Consider the following 17,179-nt stretch of genomic DNA (forward strand, 5'->3'; position numbering starts at 1 on the left):
TCCAGCATGCCTCTCCTAAATTCCCTTTTCTTCAGGTTCCTAATTCTGTCATAGCAGTACGTCAACTATGGCAGATTACTTTTCTTTCATTAGAAGTTTCAGAAGAAATTTCTATATTAACCTTGAGGTTTGTCATTCTTTTCATTAAGGGTAAATTTTCTAGCACTGGACCCTTTGTCCCAGTAAAAATTTTCTCTGGGACAGTCTAAAGGACATCCTGACAAGACGCCTCAGGTTTGTTATATACATTTATATGTGGTCTTCAGTATAAGCATTTGGCAGAGATTTTGATGTGGTGTGGTGATAAAAGGGTTTAAACAAAAGAATAAAACGGATGTCTTCCCTCCTGCCCGGTGTGGGCGCAGGGTTTTTTAAGTGTTCTGCCTTTGTGACAGAAGTCGTAGCTTTCCTCCCGTCTCTGCTGCTGGAAAACAAAGCCCGCGGCCTGGGCCAGCGCTGCGGGCGGGAGGTGCGGCCGGGCCCGAGCGCAGCGCGGAGCCCCCGGGCTGGCCTGGCCGTGCTCGGGGCGGGCGCAGCCCCGCGTTCCCCTGAGCACAGCGCCGCGTTCCGGAGCACAGCGCGGAGCTCCCCTGAGCACAGCCCCGCGTTCCCGGGCGCAGCGCGGAGCTCCCCTGAGCACAGCCCGGAGCTCCTCTGAGCACAGCCCCGCGTTCCTGAGCACAGCGCAGAGCTCCCCTGAGCACAGCCCCGCGTTCCTCTGAGCCCAGCCCAGAGTTCCGCTGAGCACGGGGCGCTGCGGCCGGGCCCCGGCTCACAGCAGCTTCTGCAGCTCCTCGGCCTCCTCGGGCTGGGCAAAGGTTGGCGCGGCTCCCGCCGCGTCCAAAGGTTGTGCTCGTCTGGGGAGGCTCAAGATTCCTGCAGCTGGGCAGCCGAGAGACGAGCGAGCGTCTGCAGGTTTGTGCTGCTTTTCTTAGCACAGGAATTTGCAAGGCCGTGACCAAGCGGAAAGATTTAATCTGCTTTAACGTTATGATTTACTAAAATACTTCTTGCCTTATGCAGGCACGAATTGAAGACCTCCTGATCAGGGATTCAGCAACTCTGTTCCTGAGGGAGTCATTCATACTTTCTGCAATACCAGGTTAGGCTGCCGCTAGAAATGAGCTAATTAAAGCTTGATTAATAAGCTCTTCATGTCTGCTATTCTGAACAGATTGAGTGCATCTTTCTAGCAGTCCTTCTTTGGAGGGGCTGCAGCCTAAGCATTTGATAAGCTTACAATGTAAGAAACCTAAGCTGGCATAGGGGATTGGTTTTCTTTGCTTGTTTAATAGATGTAGGAAACTCTTTCCCAGTAGCTGAATGCATTTTGTTGCAGTAATTACTGCTTCTGGTGTCATAATACAGATCAGATCATCAAGCTTTTCTTTTTCTCCTAGAGACACAATGTCTTCTGAAAATGACTGCCAACCCCAGACCCTGACCAAGCCTGCGCTTGGTGAGAGAGAGGCAGCTGAATTGGTTGAGAGGGTGTTTGGATTGAAGGTGACATGGATCAGGCCACTCCCCAGCTATGATGATCAGAACTTCCACGTGCATGTCTCAGCTGAAGGTGCTGATGAGTACGTCCTCAAAATCACCAATTCAGAAGACAGCCAGGAGCCTGACCTCATTGAAGCGCAGACCCAGGCCATGATGTTTCTCAGTGCTGAAGGCTTCCCTTCAGCTACTCCTTACCTGACAAAAGATGGTAACACAATGTCCCTGGAGGCGGGAGGTGAGCCGCTGTGGGCACCTGCACCGCCCCGCTCTCACCCTTAGCTCGGCAGTACTTGCTGTGTGGCATACCACGAGTATGCTAAAGGGAAACCAGGCTTGTGTTTGAGCGGTGGGGTTATGTAGCAGGTGATCTGTATTCTAGCCATAACAGTCCAAACTTAAAATACCAGAAGCAAAGCAACTCGGAGAGTAATAATTAACTAGGAAAACGCTTAGGAAAACACTTCAGCTTAAGGAATTGGAGAAAACATTTATCTGACATCTGTGTCCATGCAGAGATGGAGTTAAGGTTAAAAATGCCTGATTGACTACGTGGTGCTTCAAATTATTTGCCTTCAGAGTGGTGTAAAATACAGTTCTAGCCCATCTCAGAAGCCAGAATAAATTGCTTTAAAAGTGTTTGGAAGAAAAATTGTGTTGGCATTTAGCTTTTACTGTCACTGTAACTTCCACACAACATTTGGGGTTCCTGAGACCTGTTCTGCTGCAGGTGTGTGTGGGTGTGTGCAGACACTGGAGGAACCTTGCTTGCTGCTGAGTTGGGTCCAAGCACAAGGACTAAAAATCCACCATAGATTTTCTAAGTGTATTAATGTTTGTACATTATTATACAACAGTTGGTAAATCAAATCTTTGGTAAATTAAATCTGTTTTATGAGCTACATCTGATAAATTCTACACTGGGATGCACCTTTTTTTCCTCTTGCATTAACTAATACTCAGTAGCACACAGCAGAGTGACTGACTGCATCTCTCCTTATCAGGTACTAGAGCTGGGAGCAAGAAGTACATGGTCAGACTGCTGACTTACCTGCCAGGTACACCAGTAGCAAAAATCACTACCACTGCTCAGATTCTGTATGAGATTGGGAGACTGGCTGCCAGTGTGGATAAAGTGCTTTCAGAGGTGAGTTCTCATGCTTCAGCCTCAGAATTCTCTCTTCATCAATGTTTCTTCAGCATTTGCTAACGTGCTTGCTGCCTGCTTTTCTGACCTGCAAAATGCAAGCTGGTGACTGCAGATGCCAGTTTGACTCATGGCTCAGGTGCCAGCCTCCAAGCTGGCTGCTACTAAAGCCTTTCACCAAGTCCATGACAAGGGACATGGTCCTGGTGATCCTTCTGCAATGCATTTTTGTACCACGAATAGGGAGATAAGGAATTCTTTTTACTTACCCAAAGCTCACCTGTTAGTGTTTCAAGCCTTGCAAATAAAGGAGAATGAACCCTAGGGTGCTCAAATTAGAAGAATGCCAAGCTCATTTTAAAGATTTTTTGTGTAGTGCACAGCTTGCTGGTCTATTATTTTGAATTCCCTTTGACTTGCTGACTTTCTTCTCATAATTAGCACTGTGACCATTTCACATTGGCACCCTCTCTACACCAACAGAGATCTGTGCCAACAGAGATCTGTGACACTCTCATTTGCACCACTTCCCCTGACATAGTCTTAATGCAAAGTGAGTTCTGTCTTTATTCTGTAGTTACACAGATAATAAAGCTGATCAATCAGCCAGTAAGTAAGCTTGGTCATGAAAGACCTCACATTATTTATTAACCTTTCATTAACCTTTCCTTCTCATATTCTGGTTACCCTCCTCCCCCTGGAGTTACAAGAGATAAAGAAAAAAAGAAACCATCTCCCAACTGCTTTGTACAGATGAAATAGAATACACTTTTTTTTTTGGTTACACAACCCAAGACATTCTGCTAAGGAGGAAGTAATTAATGGCAAGCAATTCTGATTGAAAACGCTCTTTATTCCCTTAACATATGGATTATCATCTACCAAGGTGGTTTAGGTTTGTTCTTGTTCATACAGCATCCATTTTGACTAGCATTTAGTGATCTTTAGGAGCCTTAATTACAAGCATAGTTTTTTGGGGTTTTTTGGTTTTTTTCTTAGAAGGAAGCTACTCTTGTGGGAAGGTTGTTTTTTTTTTTAATTTGCCCTATGTGCTGATCCAGTCTGGCCCAGAGGTCACCTTAATAAGCATTTGAGGAGTCCAAGAAAAGGATGAGGTGTGCAGTGGGAGAGATGTGTTTCCTCTCTGAATGTCACTTTCCAAACCATCCCTTCCATTTGCTAGTGAGAGAGGGGTTAAGGACCTTGCATGTTTAAAGTAGTGGGGCCTGGATGTACAAAGACAAATTTTCATAAGCCTAAAGCCATGGTCAGTATCTCCATAAACGACTGTACTGAGGATTTTTCACACACCAGCTGTTCCTAAGACTTGTCCCCCAAAGGTCTCACCCTTAAAAGCACAGAGTGTGCCTGCTCCCAGCACGCTGGCAGGTTTTGTGTCTCTGGTGCTTCCACAGCTTTCTGCAGCACCAGCTGTGCAGGCTGAGCTCTGCCAGAGCGGGACTCTGGCCTTGGCAGAGGCTCAAAGTTGCTAGGTAAGATCATCCCGTGGACAGTCAACAGCAATTTTACAGTATTGAAGTGACAAATGACTGAAGGTAATCTTTGTACCTCAAACATGGGGAAAAACCATTCAGGCGGTATGTAGATATTAAGACGCTTGCCGTAATCATTCTTCAGGTTATTCTTTTACTTGATATAAAACAACAGTCCAACTCATGGTGCTTTTCAGTGAGTCTTATTAGAAACCTGTTAAAATTAATAGGGGCTTGAATAAAGCCTTTTAATCATAAACTCAGCATTTTTTCTTATGCCTATATTATTGTGTGTTTTTTCCAAAGAAATTCCAGCATCCATCACTAAAAAGTCTGCATCGAGGTCAGTTCATTTGGAACCTGGCAAATGTTCCTCTTCTAGATCAGTACATTTATGCTTTGGGCCAGAACAAATACCGTGCAGTGGTGGAGCAAGTTATTGAGCAGTTTAAAGGCAAAATAATACCCAAGCTAAGCAGTTTCCGAGCCTGTGAGTATTTTATTTTCATTGTAATTATTTTTAACTGAAACACAGAAATTTCTTCCAGGAGTTTGGCTCTGCAGAGAAGGAAGATAAAAATAGCAAAAAAGGTAAATCTCTTTTCCCTAGCCTAGACATAGACAAATAGTGTGCTGAATGTGCACAGCACAGAGTAAGCCAAAAGGAATGTTCTGTCCAGTCAGGGTCAGTTCTTTATCTTTCTGATGAGCTTGCTCCTAGTTAAGTTTATGATTTACATGCTGTTATACCAGCTTACTAAATATATACAAAGTACGGTACTACCTTTCATAAAGGCTCAAATAAGTACTTAATTCAACTTTTGGAATTCAGTTGAGATTGATATTGATGATAATGTGGCAGTTCTGTAGTGGGAACCTGCTGTTGTGTGTTTGCAAGCTTGCAGTGTGTGGCAGGTCACAGAGGCTGGGAGCGCAGTCTCGGAATGCTCCCCCTTCTCCACTGCTGTCGGTCACCTGGCAGTGCAGTGGAGGTTCAGCGAGCACTACAGCTGTGGAAAACAGCACTTGATGCTGCAGGGAACTAGTGCTGTTTTGTACCTGACTGCTAGTTTGACATGCATCTTCCCAAAGCTGTTTCAGCTGTTTAATAATTATTAAATACTGTTTCTATTTCTTCTGTGTTTAGGTATCAATCATGGAGACCTTAATGACCACAACATTCTAGTAGAGGCCAGTTCTGCTTCCCTGGAGAATCCTCAGTACAGAGTGTCTGGCATCCTGGACTTTAGCGACATGAGTTATGGATATTACGTGTTCGAGGTCGCGATAGTCATCATGTACATGATGATTGAGAGTCCAGACCCGCTGAGTGTTGGGGGACATGTTCTTGCAGGGTTTGAGAGTGTCCTGCCACTCACCGCCGAAGAGAGAGGTGCCCTCTTTCTCCTGGTGAGTGGGAGGTTTGCACAGTCCCTCGTCATCGCCGCCCACACGGCTCTGCTGTACCCAGAGAACAAGGAGTACCTCACAATCACAGCCAAAACTGGCTGGAAACACTTAATGACAATGTTCGAGGTGGGCCAGGGAACTGTAGAGAAGACATGGTTTGAGACTGCCCGGGCGTACACGTACCCCGCACCTGCCCCGTAGGTCCGCGGCTGCGAGGTACGGGGCGTAACACCGGACTGAATAAAGCAACAAAGCTGCCTGGGCTGCATGGGGCGCGTCCGCCGGGCTGCGTCCGAGGGCAGGGGCGGGACGAGGCTCATTTCCCGGGAGAGAAAAATATCACCGCCTTCACGGCGGGCACCGGCTGTGGCCGATACCGCCCTCACAGCGGGAGGAGTGTATGTGACTGTTACACACCCCCATGGCAGGAGCCGGGGCCTTATCCGCCCTCACATCGGGGGTGTGGTGTCACCATTACCTGCCCTCACACGGCGGGGTGCGCTGTCACCATTACCTGCCCTCACACGGCGGGGTGCGCTGTCACCATTACCTGCCCTCACACGGCGGGCGGGGCCTTTTCCCGCCCCTTTCGGCGGAGCGCGGACACGCGCACGTGACGCAGCGGGCCGCGCGCGCCAGCCCCGCCCCGCGGCGATAGGAAAGGGCGCAGGCCCCGCCCCAGGCCGGCTCGCGGCACTGCGCAGGTGCGGCGGCCATTTCCGAGGCGGCGGTGAAGGTTCGGGCGCGGCCGCAGCGCCCGGTTCTTGCCCGCCGGCCGGGTCTCGCCGCCCGCCGCCCGGCCCAGCGGTTCCCTCCGGCCTGCCGTGAGTGAGGACGGGCGGCGGGTGGGCGGTGGGGCACGGGACGCGTCTTTGCGCGGCGCGAGAGGCGGCGCGGCCCTCGCGTTCTGCCGCGCTGAGGATGACTGTGCAGTGCGGGCGCGGGCGGCAGCGCCCCCTGGGGCCGTGCCGGGGTGCGCTCGGTGCCGCTTCCTGAGGTTCCCGATCCACGCGCCCTGTGCTCTCTTGATAGGCCCAGTGCCGGTTCCCGTGCCCCGTGCTCCCCTGCCGGCCCTCTGCCCTCTGCCCGCGGCGCGTCCTCGGCACCATGGTGAGTGACCCGCCGTTCCCGGAGCTGTGCTGAGCCCCTGGTCCCACAGAGTCCCGGCCCGGGCGGGGGCGGCGGGCGGCGATCATTGCCGGGGCCGGGCTGCGGGCACCAGTGACCAGCCCGAGGTCACCGAGTGGCTGAGTCTGTCATACAGGGGCTTTAGGGCTTTGGTGTCAAGAGACTGGCGATACTTACTGAGCTGTTCTTTTACAGTCTCGAAGATATGACTCCAGAACTACCATATTTTCTCCGGAAGGTATTTACTAACCTGACACTTTCAAGTAAACTCTATTCTATCTGTCTTCTCAAAACTATCAAAACACTTGCACAAAGGGTGGTTGTTAGTAGCATGTTTCTGTCTGAATATGAGTTACAGAAATTATATTTACTGACACTCAGTTTTGTAGGGACAGCAAGAGTCCAAAGTGGACACTTTCAAATTCATTCTAATTGAAGCAATAATGAGACTGAGTCCCATTAGTGAGTAATATCGCCTGCCGTGTTTTTGAAATAACCATTTATCACTTGTTTGACTATGGTTAGATTTTGCCACTGTCCTCTGAGAATGGATTATATCCTGCTAGTGCAGTCACGCCTCAGTTATTCTTGCACATGCTGAAACAAGTACATACAAACCACATTTTCTTAATTCTAAGATGGGATGAACCCAAGAAATCCAGTATAAAATATTTTCTTTGTTTATTGAAAATTTGTCTTGGCTTATTCTACTGGAACAGAGAGTTCTTCAAATGTTTTCTTCTTTTCTTTTTTTTTTTTTTTTAATAGAAGGGTTTTTTTCCCCAGTGGCCATGTCCAGTATTACCTTATTTTTCCTTCTCTGACTCCTTCATCCTTTTCAACCAGTTAATTTACAATTGCCTGGTAAGAGACTGAAGAAGCAGATGGGGCAATAAGCACTTGTCAGATTCTTATAATTTTAAATCACTTGTGTAGCTGGTTCTGTTCAGTGTCACCTTTTGATGATAGGAATTCCAATCCTTCCCAGGTCGCCTGTACCAGGTTGAGTATGCCATGGAGGCCATCGGGCATGCGGGCACGTGCCTGGGAATTCTAGCAAACGATGGAGTTCTGCTGGCAGCAGAGCGACGCAACATTCACAAGCTTCTTGATGAAGTGTTTTTTTCAGAGAAAATATACAAACTTAATGAGTAAGTTGAAATAGTAATTAAATATCCAATGATGTTATTAACAACAAAGTGCTGATTAGCACATAACTTGGTCTTATTTTATTTGAAGTGGTAATAATCTTTTTGTTTGGTGTTTCAGACAAGTATGGCTATTCTGTCATGGTTCACTTCAGTAGTTCCCCTTCTGAAGTAGAAGTACTGCTGGTTTGGTTTTTTTAAATCTAGGAGAATTTTCTAGGTGGAATAGCCTGTTGGTTGGCACTACGCCATACAAGGTAATGGTATTGTGGCAGTTAAGAAAACTGGGAAATCCCAGTTTTACGTAATAGCATTGGGGGCAGAATAAAGAATGCAAACAAAAATTACCATGCTATTTCAGCTCACCTTCCACATCTGTTTCTCTTCGGTGGCTTGAAAAGTACCAGATAACTGGGTAAAGTGTGCCTCAGGCTTCTTTGCCACAATTGTAGCGGAGATGAAACATCTTTCTATTACCACTTTCATTCTAGCTCTTGGAAGTTACATTTGTGATGTCAGAGCAAAGAGTTTTGTGAATTTTGCTTTCTTGGTGCAAGGGAGGTAGGGCTTCATCCTTGACAGAAGCTGCACATGAGCACAGTTTTCCATCCTGTCTGCCTCCCATTCCATGTTGATTTTGGGAGCACCTGAAATGGTAGGGAGTACTGGATTTTCAAGGAGGCAGCGTAACAGCACACTGGAGTAGTCACCTAGAACAGCCCTTCCATCTTTTGGAAAATCCCTAATTTCACAAATCTTTTTTGTGTAGCAAAAGGTTTGTATCGTATCAGATTGAGCTAAAGAGTTACTAAATTAAGATCCAACAAAACAATCAGTGATTGAAGTGCTTGTTTTTCTTAGGCGCCTATCCAGATTACAAAGTTTCAGTTGCACAGATGCCCTGTGTCAGGCAGCAACTCCCACTGAAGGCCTGTCACATCTGTGTGGCACCTTCAGTGTTGAGGTGTGCTGCGCCAGGGCTCTTGTAAAACCACTCAGAACTTAAACTTGGCATGACTCTCTTCTCAGAACTATATGTATAATTATCATACTGACTCGCTGACTTCTGCTGTCTGCCTTTGCTCTTAGTAAATGGTTACTGATGGTTTTGGTGCACCCTAAAGGGCAGGAGCTGATAAACCCATTTTGTACAGCAGCTGTGTAGTTTTGGTCAGAAAAGCCTGACTTTTAGATGCTTTGCTTGAAGCCCTGTATGAGGATGTGAGTGTTAGTTGGAGATTGACAGGAATTCAGTTAATTTATATGCATTTCTTGCAGGGATATGGCATGCAGCGTTGCAGGAATAACTTCAGATGCCAATGTTCTAACAAATGAGCTGAGACTAATTGCACAGAGGTAAGTCTGCTGATAGCTGACATAGTTTTACTTGCCTGTGCTGTCACATTCAGCTCTCTTTATGCATTAGATGAGAATGAGCATGCATTTAGTAGATCAGAACTAGGCTGAAATAGAATAGCTGGATCACAGAGGCTCTAATTTGGAAATTTGTTTCCTCTTAAATGTTTTGCAGGATATGCTCAGCAAAACAAGTTTTGAAAACTGTTTTTTTCCTCTGATATTAGGTATTTGTTACAGTATCAAGAGCCCATTCCTTGTGAACAACTAGTAACAGCTCTGTGTGATATCAAGCAGGCTTATACGCAGTTTGGAGGTAATGAAGTATGATGAATCATGGTGTTACTAAATGTCTGAAGAACAAGTCTCTTACACAATATGAAGGATCTAAGTCTGTGGACAGTTCTACTGAATTCTCTTAAAAAGTTATACTTAGGAAAAAAATAGCCTAATTTAAGAGGGGAATGGGTAATCATGGTTACTGTTTTTTGCTGCTGAGGTTTCTACTTCTTACGGTTTGGGAAATTAAAAGCTCAGATGCTAGCCCATTGCATAGAGTGCTTTTCAGTGCTTTTGTATTTAATGAATGCCTTCAAAAGACCAGCAGAAAATTGTTTAGGCAGCCTCTCAACATTTTGGGTCCATGCAGCATAATGGCACAATGAATCAAAAACAAGGCTGTATGTAGGGGTATCAATATTCTCACACTTGAAAAAAGTACTGCTTGTGTGGCTCAAGCAACATGTTAGAAAATGATATTGTAAATAGCATTCCTTAGCATGTGAACTGATAATTCTGTTGTTTTACATATATGTAGTGGGAGAGAATTACCTTTTGAACTACCTTTTGGCTAAGTTAAATAAGCTAACAGCTAAGCTATGTACTTGAAATATTAAATTTTAAGTCCTGAGATGATAAATTACAATTTGTGGAGATACAAATGAACTGCCCTTAAGGTTAAATGGAATAAACCTCTGCTGCCTCCCACCCCATGACTTGGAAGGAAGTGCTCGCGTGCTTATCTCAAACAACAGAAGTGCAGTCTGTTAAATCCTAGTTCACAGGAATAGATTGAAAAATGAAATCAAAGAAAATAATTGTCACTCATGACCAATCTTGTTACTAAATTTAGGTTGCTAATAGCCTTCTTTTTAACAGGAAAACGTCCTTTTGGTGTTTCATTGCTCTATATTGGCTGGGATAAGCATTACGGATTTCAGCTGTATCAAAGTGATCCTAGTGGAAATTATGGAGGGTGGAAAGCCACATGCATTGGGAATAATAGTGCTGTAAGTTCTGGGTTTTTTCTTCTCAAAAAGACAAGTTTAAAAGTGTAAATTGTACTGTATTAATTAAGCTGAGTTGTTGATTATTAGTGCGTGAGGAGATGTACAGGTAGTTGTAGAAATGCTGCTGTTAACTCATGTGTTGGTATTATTACCTGGCAAAAGCTCAGCTGTGTGGTCGATTGCCCAAAACTCCATTTTCATTTCTGTGAAATTTACAGGCAGCTGTGTCAATGCTGAAGCAAGACTACAAAGAAGGGGAGATGACCTTAAAGACTGCTCTGGCATTGGCCATTAAGGTTCTAAACAAAACCATGGATGTCAGCAAGCTCTCTGCTGAGAAAGGTGAGTGTTTGCTGACATGAGACGGCACCCTGTGCTTAAACCAAGGGAGCAGTGAGTGCACATATTCCAGATGTGGCTCACTGGAGTGTTAGTTGTCACCAAAAAAATGTTTTCAGAGGATGTGGGAGTTCTCAGCCTTAGCCTAAGAGGCATTCAGCTTATCTAGGCTGCTCCACGCTGGCCAGCTCCAAGGGTGAGGCTGCAGTTTGGGAATTGAAATACCTGCATGTCTGGGAGCAGAACCCCTGGAGGAGCTGCTGTGCTCTGCTGCAGGAGGGGGCTGCAGTGGCTGCCTCCAGCCAGGCACAGGGAGCCCTGGAGCCTCTGCCTCACTGTCACCTGTAATCTCAAACCTTGCCCTGCTGATGAATGCTCTGCCTAAACGCTGCTGTCTGTTCCATGTGTTTCAGTTGAAATTGCAACACTGACAAGAGAGAACGGAAAGACAGTAATAAGGGTTCTGAAGCAAAAGGAGGTGGAACAATTGATAAAACAACATGAGGAGGAGGAAGCAAAAGCTGAACGTGAAAAGAAGGAGAAAGAACAAAAAGAGAAGGATAAATAGAATATGAAGTCAAGTGTTCTCTAGATAATAAAGGACCTGCTTCAGCAAAAGATAATCTGCATTTCTGTGTTGTAGAAGCCTACAGCTAATGCCATGGAGGACCAGAAGTACTTTTGATGAACCAGGTCTTTAGTCATCATTTAGATAATTAGTTTACTGCTCCTTCCATTGACCAGTAATTGCATTAATTCTTGAACACTCTTTCTTTCATCTTCTATTTTTTATTATGGAATAAAATTTAAGAAGAATAGTGATGGGTGTCTTTATTTCCTCAGTAATGCCTGGATATGCACAATCTTGAGGAATTTAATTGCTTTAAACCATTAAAACAAGGTATATGCTAGTTGGTAAAGAACAAATATGGTGTTAGAATTGTTAGACTTTTGTGTGTATGTGTGGGTTTTCCTTTTAAGGTAGTGAAAAGAGCTCCTAAGTTTGAAAAGTCATTTCACATATACAGAATTAAAGTGTGCTGGCATGCCAAGTTTTAGTTTTGGCCTATTTTGTTCTATAGCAGGCTCTGTCAAACTGATGGTCTTGCAAGCAGTAGTGTTTTAAAAATGCCCTGTAGCAAATGTGTTCAGTTTATCATAGCCTTCACAAGTGCATGTGTTTTTTAAGGAATTAATCATACAACACTAGTTATACTCACACAAACTAGAAAGACATTTTACAAAGGCCACATGAAAATGCTTTATCTTGTCAAAGTACAAAAAGGTAAGTAAAATAGTGCATGATTTTTAGGCCATGTTGACTATTTCACATTTTATCCTGAAAGGAAATAGAGATGTTTTATGTTTAGTTTAGTGTTGCTGATACTTCCCCAGTGAATTTGGTTCCTTTCTCTGACACAGCAGTCAAGAAAACTAACCAGTTAACCACAAGAAATCATAATTGTGCATGAATTAGGAATCATAGTCATTTTTGTTCACCTTGCCCCTATACTGAATGCAAAAAAGTATGGTTGTCAGATTAGTAAAAATCTCTTCTACTTCTGAAAAAAAAAGTGATCTGGAGTGAACAAAAGAAATGAAAACAAGTTACTGAAAATTACAGTGCACCCATTCAGATGTCAAAAGCAAAGTGAAAAGCCCAAGTTCCATCCTTTAAAGTCAGGCCTTGCTGAATTTCAAACTATGACAGTGGTGATCCAGCCCATCTGTGCCCACCCCGGGTTGTATTGATCTTTCAGGTTAGTTTGGTTTGGTTTTTCTTACCCCAAAGGATATCTGGTGTATACAGGATTTAATATGACCATTTAAAGAAACTTAGTGAATCCATAGAGTGTTTTGTTGGTTCTAATCCATCTCAAACATTTTTGACTAAAATGTACTCTGTCAACATGGCCAGAAATGACCCTTCCTCCCGACTAAGCCCATTTTTGAGCTCACTGCTGTAAGAGTCACTGTTGAGAGCAGAGGGAAGGAATCTGACTCAAGATGTCTGTGCTGCAGCTTGTGCAGTTGTCCTGCGCTCACTGGCAGCCCCTCTGCAGAGAGGGGGGAGGCTGTGGGTTCTCTGCAGGACCTGCTTGGTCATTCTCTAAGTCTTGGTGCAAACAAATTGCTTTAGTCTTTAGCACCGAACTTAGCACTTTGTTAATGCTCAAATTTTATAGCTAATGAAACTTCAACTGACTTTTATTTATACCTTGTGCCACAGTAGGTCTTCCAAATAACAACATAGGAATGGTATTTCATGTAACAAGTCCTGAATAGTTGCAGAGGTGACATGCAATGGGTAATATTTAATCTCCATTACAAAGGATTGTATAAATACCTCAAGCTCCATTTTATGTAGAAATTCAGTGCTCAATCTTTCTATTTTTTGACACCATGAATGCAATATTCAGCATCTTTTGCAGATTTCTGGATCACTGATGATGGTTATACAAGTACTTGGAATATGCTCTAAAGCAGCAATGCCAAAATGGAGTTTTTTCTCACTTCTCAAAGATTACCTGCAATACATGATAGATTCCAGCAATGCTTTCTGTCTTCTAGGAAACTCTTAGAGCATCTGAGCTTGTGTTCGTCAATGTATATAGTTCATAAAAGGCAGTCTGTTCAGTGTAATAGTGTAAGTGTTACCAGATACCTTAGAATATAGACTTACTAAAATATTTTTCTTAGAAGCATCTTTTTCTAAAAAAATGGGGATAAGTCATATATGCATATCTTGGTTTAAAGAATTACCAATACCATTTCTCTGCCAAACATGGCATCATTTGCTGGTAAAGGAGAACTTTCTAGATACTGTAATAATAAAGAGTTGGAATGACTTTAATAAATGTATTGAAGCGTTGTGATAAGTTTTAAAAGATCTATTTATTTAAAGGTTTTGTGTGCACAAGGTGGAAGAAGTATTGTCTAATACTTTGAGTATAATCTTAGAATGGTAATTACCAATTTAATTAAAAAAAAATCATCTCTCCTGAGTGCCATTAATAGCTTATTGTGAGGTGAACCTCAGGATTGCCTTGGAATAGGCAAGTAACTCTAGCTGGCAGTCATGTCCAAGATGTACAGCCAAATTCTCCTAACCAGAATTTAATTTGTGATTCTTTTCTGCATTTGAGCCTAGGGCAATAAGCAGATGCTGGAGATCTTTCATGATTAGAATCTTCCTGAGCCATCCAACACTAATGCAAGTTTTTTGCCTGTTCTTCCTAGAAATAAGAGCAGTGTTTGACTGCATTGGCCTATTGTGTTGATTCTGGCTTTGTGTGTTTAAAAAAAAAAAAAATTTTAAAAAAATCACCACCAACTGTGCCTTTCCTGGGAGTGGTTTGGGGATAAGTCGTAAGAACAGAAAAATTATTCTGGTGATACAATTGAGGTATCTTTGCTAATCAAAATGATCTTCCTGTTCTTTGTATGGTTTTTTTTGGTGTACGTAGTGTTTATGTAGAGTTTACAGTGTACTACATAAGTATTTAAAATATTTAGCTATTGTTGTGGATTTAATGTTATTTTAAAACAAGAACTTCATGTGGTGCTGTGGAAGGTGACAGATTTTTCAAGTTAGGTAAAAGTATTTAGTTAAAATTGTTTGCATAATATGATGTTTGTAAACTTAAAAACCTGGATAGCTTATATCTCACTTGAGTGCATGATAGAACTTGTTAGGGCAAATATGCAAATATTCACAAATAGATTGTCCTAAGAAATTGTGATGTGGTTTGTTATTCTAAGTAGTTTGAGGTAATGAAACTACTGCTACTCCAATAGTTACCTGTGCTGTCTCTTGCATCTGTCAGTGTTTAAAAATAGTTAGCTTGTTTTCTAGGTGACTGTATTCTGTTCAAATAAAGTCAAATTAACTTCCAAGACTGCTTCCTCTATGACCTCCTTTAGGTATGGTTCCCTCTTCATCTCAATATTTTACTTGTCAGTTACAAAAGCACCCAAATTAAAAGACAACAAAAGACTCCTGATATTAAATTTGACAGCTGCTTTGGTTTGTTATGTATTTCCAAGGTAATAATTTGTTCTTTCTGTTCATAACCGTAAAATTAGGAAGAAATACTTCTCCACTCATTGTGAAAACGAATATAATGATTGAAAGGTGTTCAATCATTTCAGAGGCCTCAGGACTGTATGTGATACATAGATAACTCAGTATACAAGACGTGTAAGTCAAGAAGCTGGAGCACTCAAATACTTCATACATGAGTACATATTGTGGTATGTATTAAACTACATACATTGTGCAGTTCCAGACTGGAGGAGATTCTAAGACTTATTTAAATGTCTTTCATTTTCTTTAAAGAGTATTTTCCACTACAGTTCTGCAGTAACAATTATCCTAATTTTCAAGTTTTAATTGCAGTTATTTCTACTACAATATGAAAACCCTCTAAAGTTACTGGATCTAAGCGTACCCTTCACACTGGCTTTGATCTGGAGAAAATTCATCTTCACCAAGTTTTTAGAATATTTCTCATTTTACAAGTAGAACTGAGCAGCTGGCTATTTTTATCTGGGTTTAATTTGGCATTTGGCTTTCCAGTTAAACTACTCTTCAGTGCACAGTAAAAGCTGCCATCAGCCAATTTATTGCAGATTGTCTTTACTGGGGACCTTCAGATGTCACCTCCTGCTGACAAGGATCCTTTGAAAGACAGCATTACTCATGTAATCGTTTAAGCTTTCACTTAATGGTAAATATTAAACTTAACATGCTGCTGATACTGTTAACATTCTGCTTCAAGTTCAAAGCAGCAGGAAAAAACAGCTACTTATTTATAACTGTTTTCTAAAACAGTAATAATACAACATAATTAACATGTGCCAGATGATGCTACATAAAATATTTAGCAAAACGTTAGGCATGTAACCCAGACAGTTTAATCCTTTTATATCCTACAGCATCTGTTTTGCCTAGTTATGACCCAGCTGCACACAAATCCACAGTTATGTAATAAAACCAGTTTCCTATGTCCTGCATATTCTAGTGGCAGCTCTGTTCAACATTGGTAGTGACATATTATGGCTCTAAAATGCATCTACTGCAGCGCACAGAAATGCAGATTTTACCTAACAACCTCATGTTAGGAACAGCAGGTGCAGCGCAGTAGTGAACCGGCTTCAATTAAAAACTACAGAGTTGCAATTTCAGTACAAATATTGCCCAGTAATTCTTGAAGCACTCAGAAAATATCAGAGCTACAGTGTCATAAAAAATAATAAATTAAAAAAAAAAATTGGAGAGTTGTGCCTTGTTTTGGGCTAAAATATGTTTTTCATTCACTATAAAATCTTGAGTTGACCACGGCATGTACACTGAGCATTTCAAAATAAGAGCCGTGCTACATCCTTTACACAAATATTTTGATCATGGAAGATATGCCATATACAAATGGATTCTCAGTATATAAAATGATCATATTTACTGCAGAGCATTCAAATCAATACAGCCTGCCACTAGAAGTGTGCTGGAAGAAACTCCTGTGTAAGCAGCATTTTTTGTGTGCTTGTACAGACGGCATTGTGCCTGGCACAGACATGCATAGCCCAAATAGGGCTGCAGGAAAAGATAATACAGGAAAACACGAGTCTAAAAATTAAGAAAGGGATTGAAACGCTCCAGTATTCTGTTTTGGTCATTGATAAGATTCACCATTTACACAGAGAGATGCAGTTTTTCTGTAAAATAAATAATTGGTATAAAAAAATTTTGACAATTGACAACATGCTTAATGAAATTGCTGTTTGGGTAGTGCTCATTTTAGAAAGGTATCAATTTGTTAAAAGTATTTGAGTTAAATAAGGACCATTTTCCTGAGGAATCCAGTATCTGGCACTTTTCACATAGAAGTTGATTAACACTTTAAAGTCATTTAGACCTTCTTTCCTTTTCTCTCTATAAAATAGTAAACACTGTCTTAGATGTAAAAATGCATTAATGCTACCTACTTCTATTTTTTGTGGCAATTTGTATACTGTACATTTCCATTAGGATGATTTAGGAAAAATCACTGATTAAATTTCACCATTTGTGTATTGAAAGTTGTCTTTTGTAACAGATTTTATCTGATACAGAAAAAAGTGGTGTTTTGCACAGAGTATTTATTATATATGTAGTATATCTATAATATACCTATAGATGTGGAAATAGCCTAAATATTTTTAGCTTGCGTCAGTTTATTTTAGATTCAAAGTTCCAAAATATTCTGAATTAGAAACTTTTAAAAATCGATTCAAAAACTTAAAAAAAACCCCAACCCTACTGAGTGTTTCAAATGCAACGGAAATTAAAAGTGGTTTTTTTTCGCCAGAAGTCACTTACACTCGCCCCCT

At 42.2% G+C, this 17,179-nt stretch overlaps 2 protein-coding genes across 2 annotated transcripts; both read left to right on the plus strand.

Annotated features, from left to right (window-relative positions):
* Positions 1-447: 447 nt before the first annotated feature.
* HYKK (hydroxylysine kinase) lies at positions 448-5,818 on the plus strand. The gene is made up of 6 exons (XM_063412281.1): positions 448-915; positions 1,024-1,102; positions 1,401-1,738; positions 2,505-2,647; positions 4,447-4,630; positions 5,288-5,818. The coding sequence occupies exons 3-6, from the start codon at positions 1,408-1,410 to the stop codon at positions 5,749-5,751; spliced, it is 1,122 nt and encodes a 373-aa protein (XP_063268351.1). The 5' UTR covers positions 448-915; positions 1,024-1,102; positions 1,401-1,407; the 3' UTR covers positions 5,752-5,818.
* Positions 5,819-6,216: 398 nt separating this feature from the next.
* Positions 6,217-11,628, plus strand: PSMA4 (proteasome 20S subunit alpha 4). Its single transcript, XM_063412282.1, has 9 exons — positions 6,217-6,374; positions 6,583-6,660; positions 6,874-6,916; positions 7,667-7,829; positions 9,105-9,182; positions 9,410-9,498; positions 10,341-10,471; positions 10,690-10,813; positions 11,224-11,628. Exons 2-9 carry the CDS (start codon positions 6,658-6,660, stop codon positions 11,376-11,378), a joined length of 786 nt encoding a protein of 261 aa, XP_063268352.1. The 5' UTR covers positions 6,217-6,374; positions 6,583-6,657; the 3' UTR covers positions 11,379-11,628.
* The last annotated feature ends 5,551 nt before the right edge of the window (positions 11,629-17,179 follow it).

Source organism: Prinia subflava, chromosome 15 (assembly GCF_021018805.1).
Source record: "Prinia subflava isolate CZ2003 ecotype Zambia chromosome 15, Cam_Psub_1.2, whole genome shotgun sequence".
Lineage (NCBI taxonomy): Eukaryota > Metazoa > Chordata > Aves > Passeriformes > Cisticolidae > Prinia > Prinia subflava.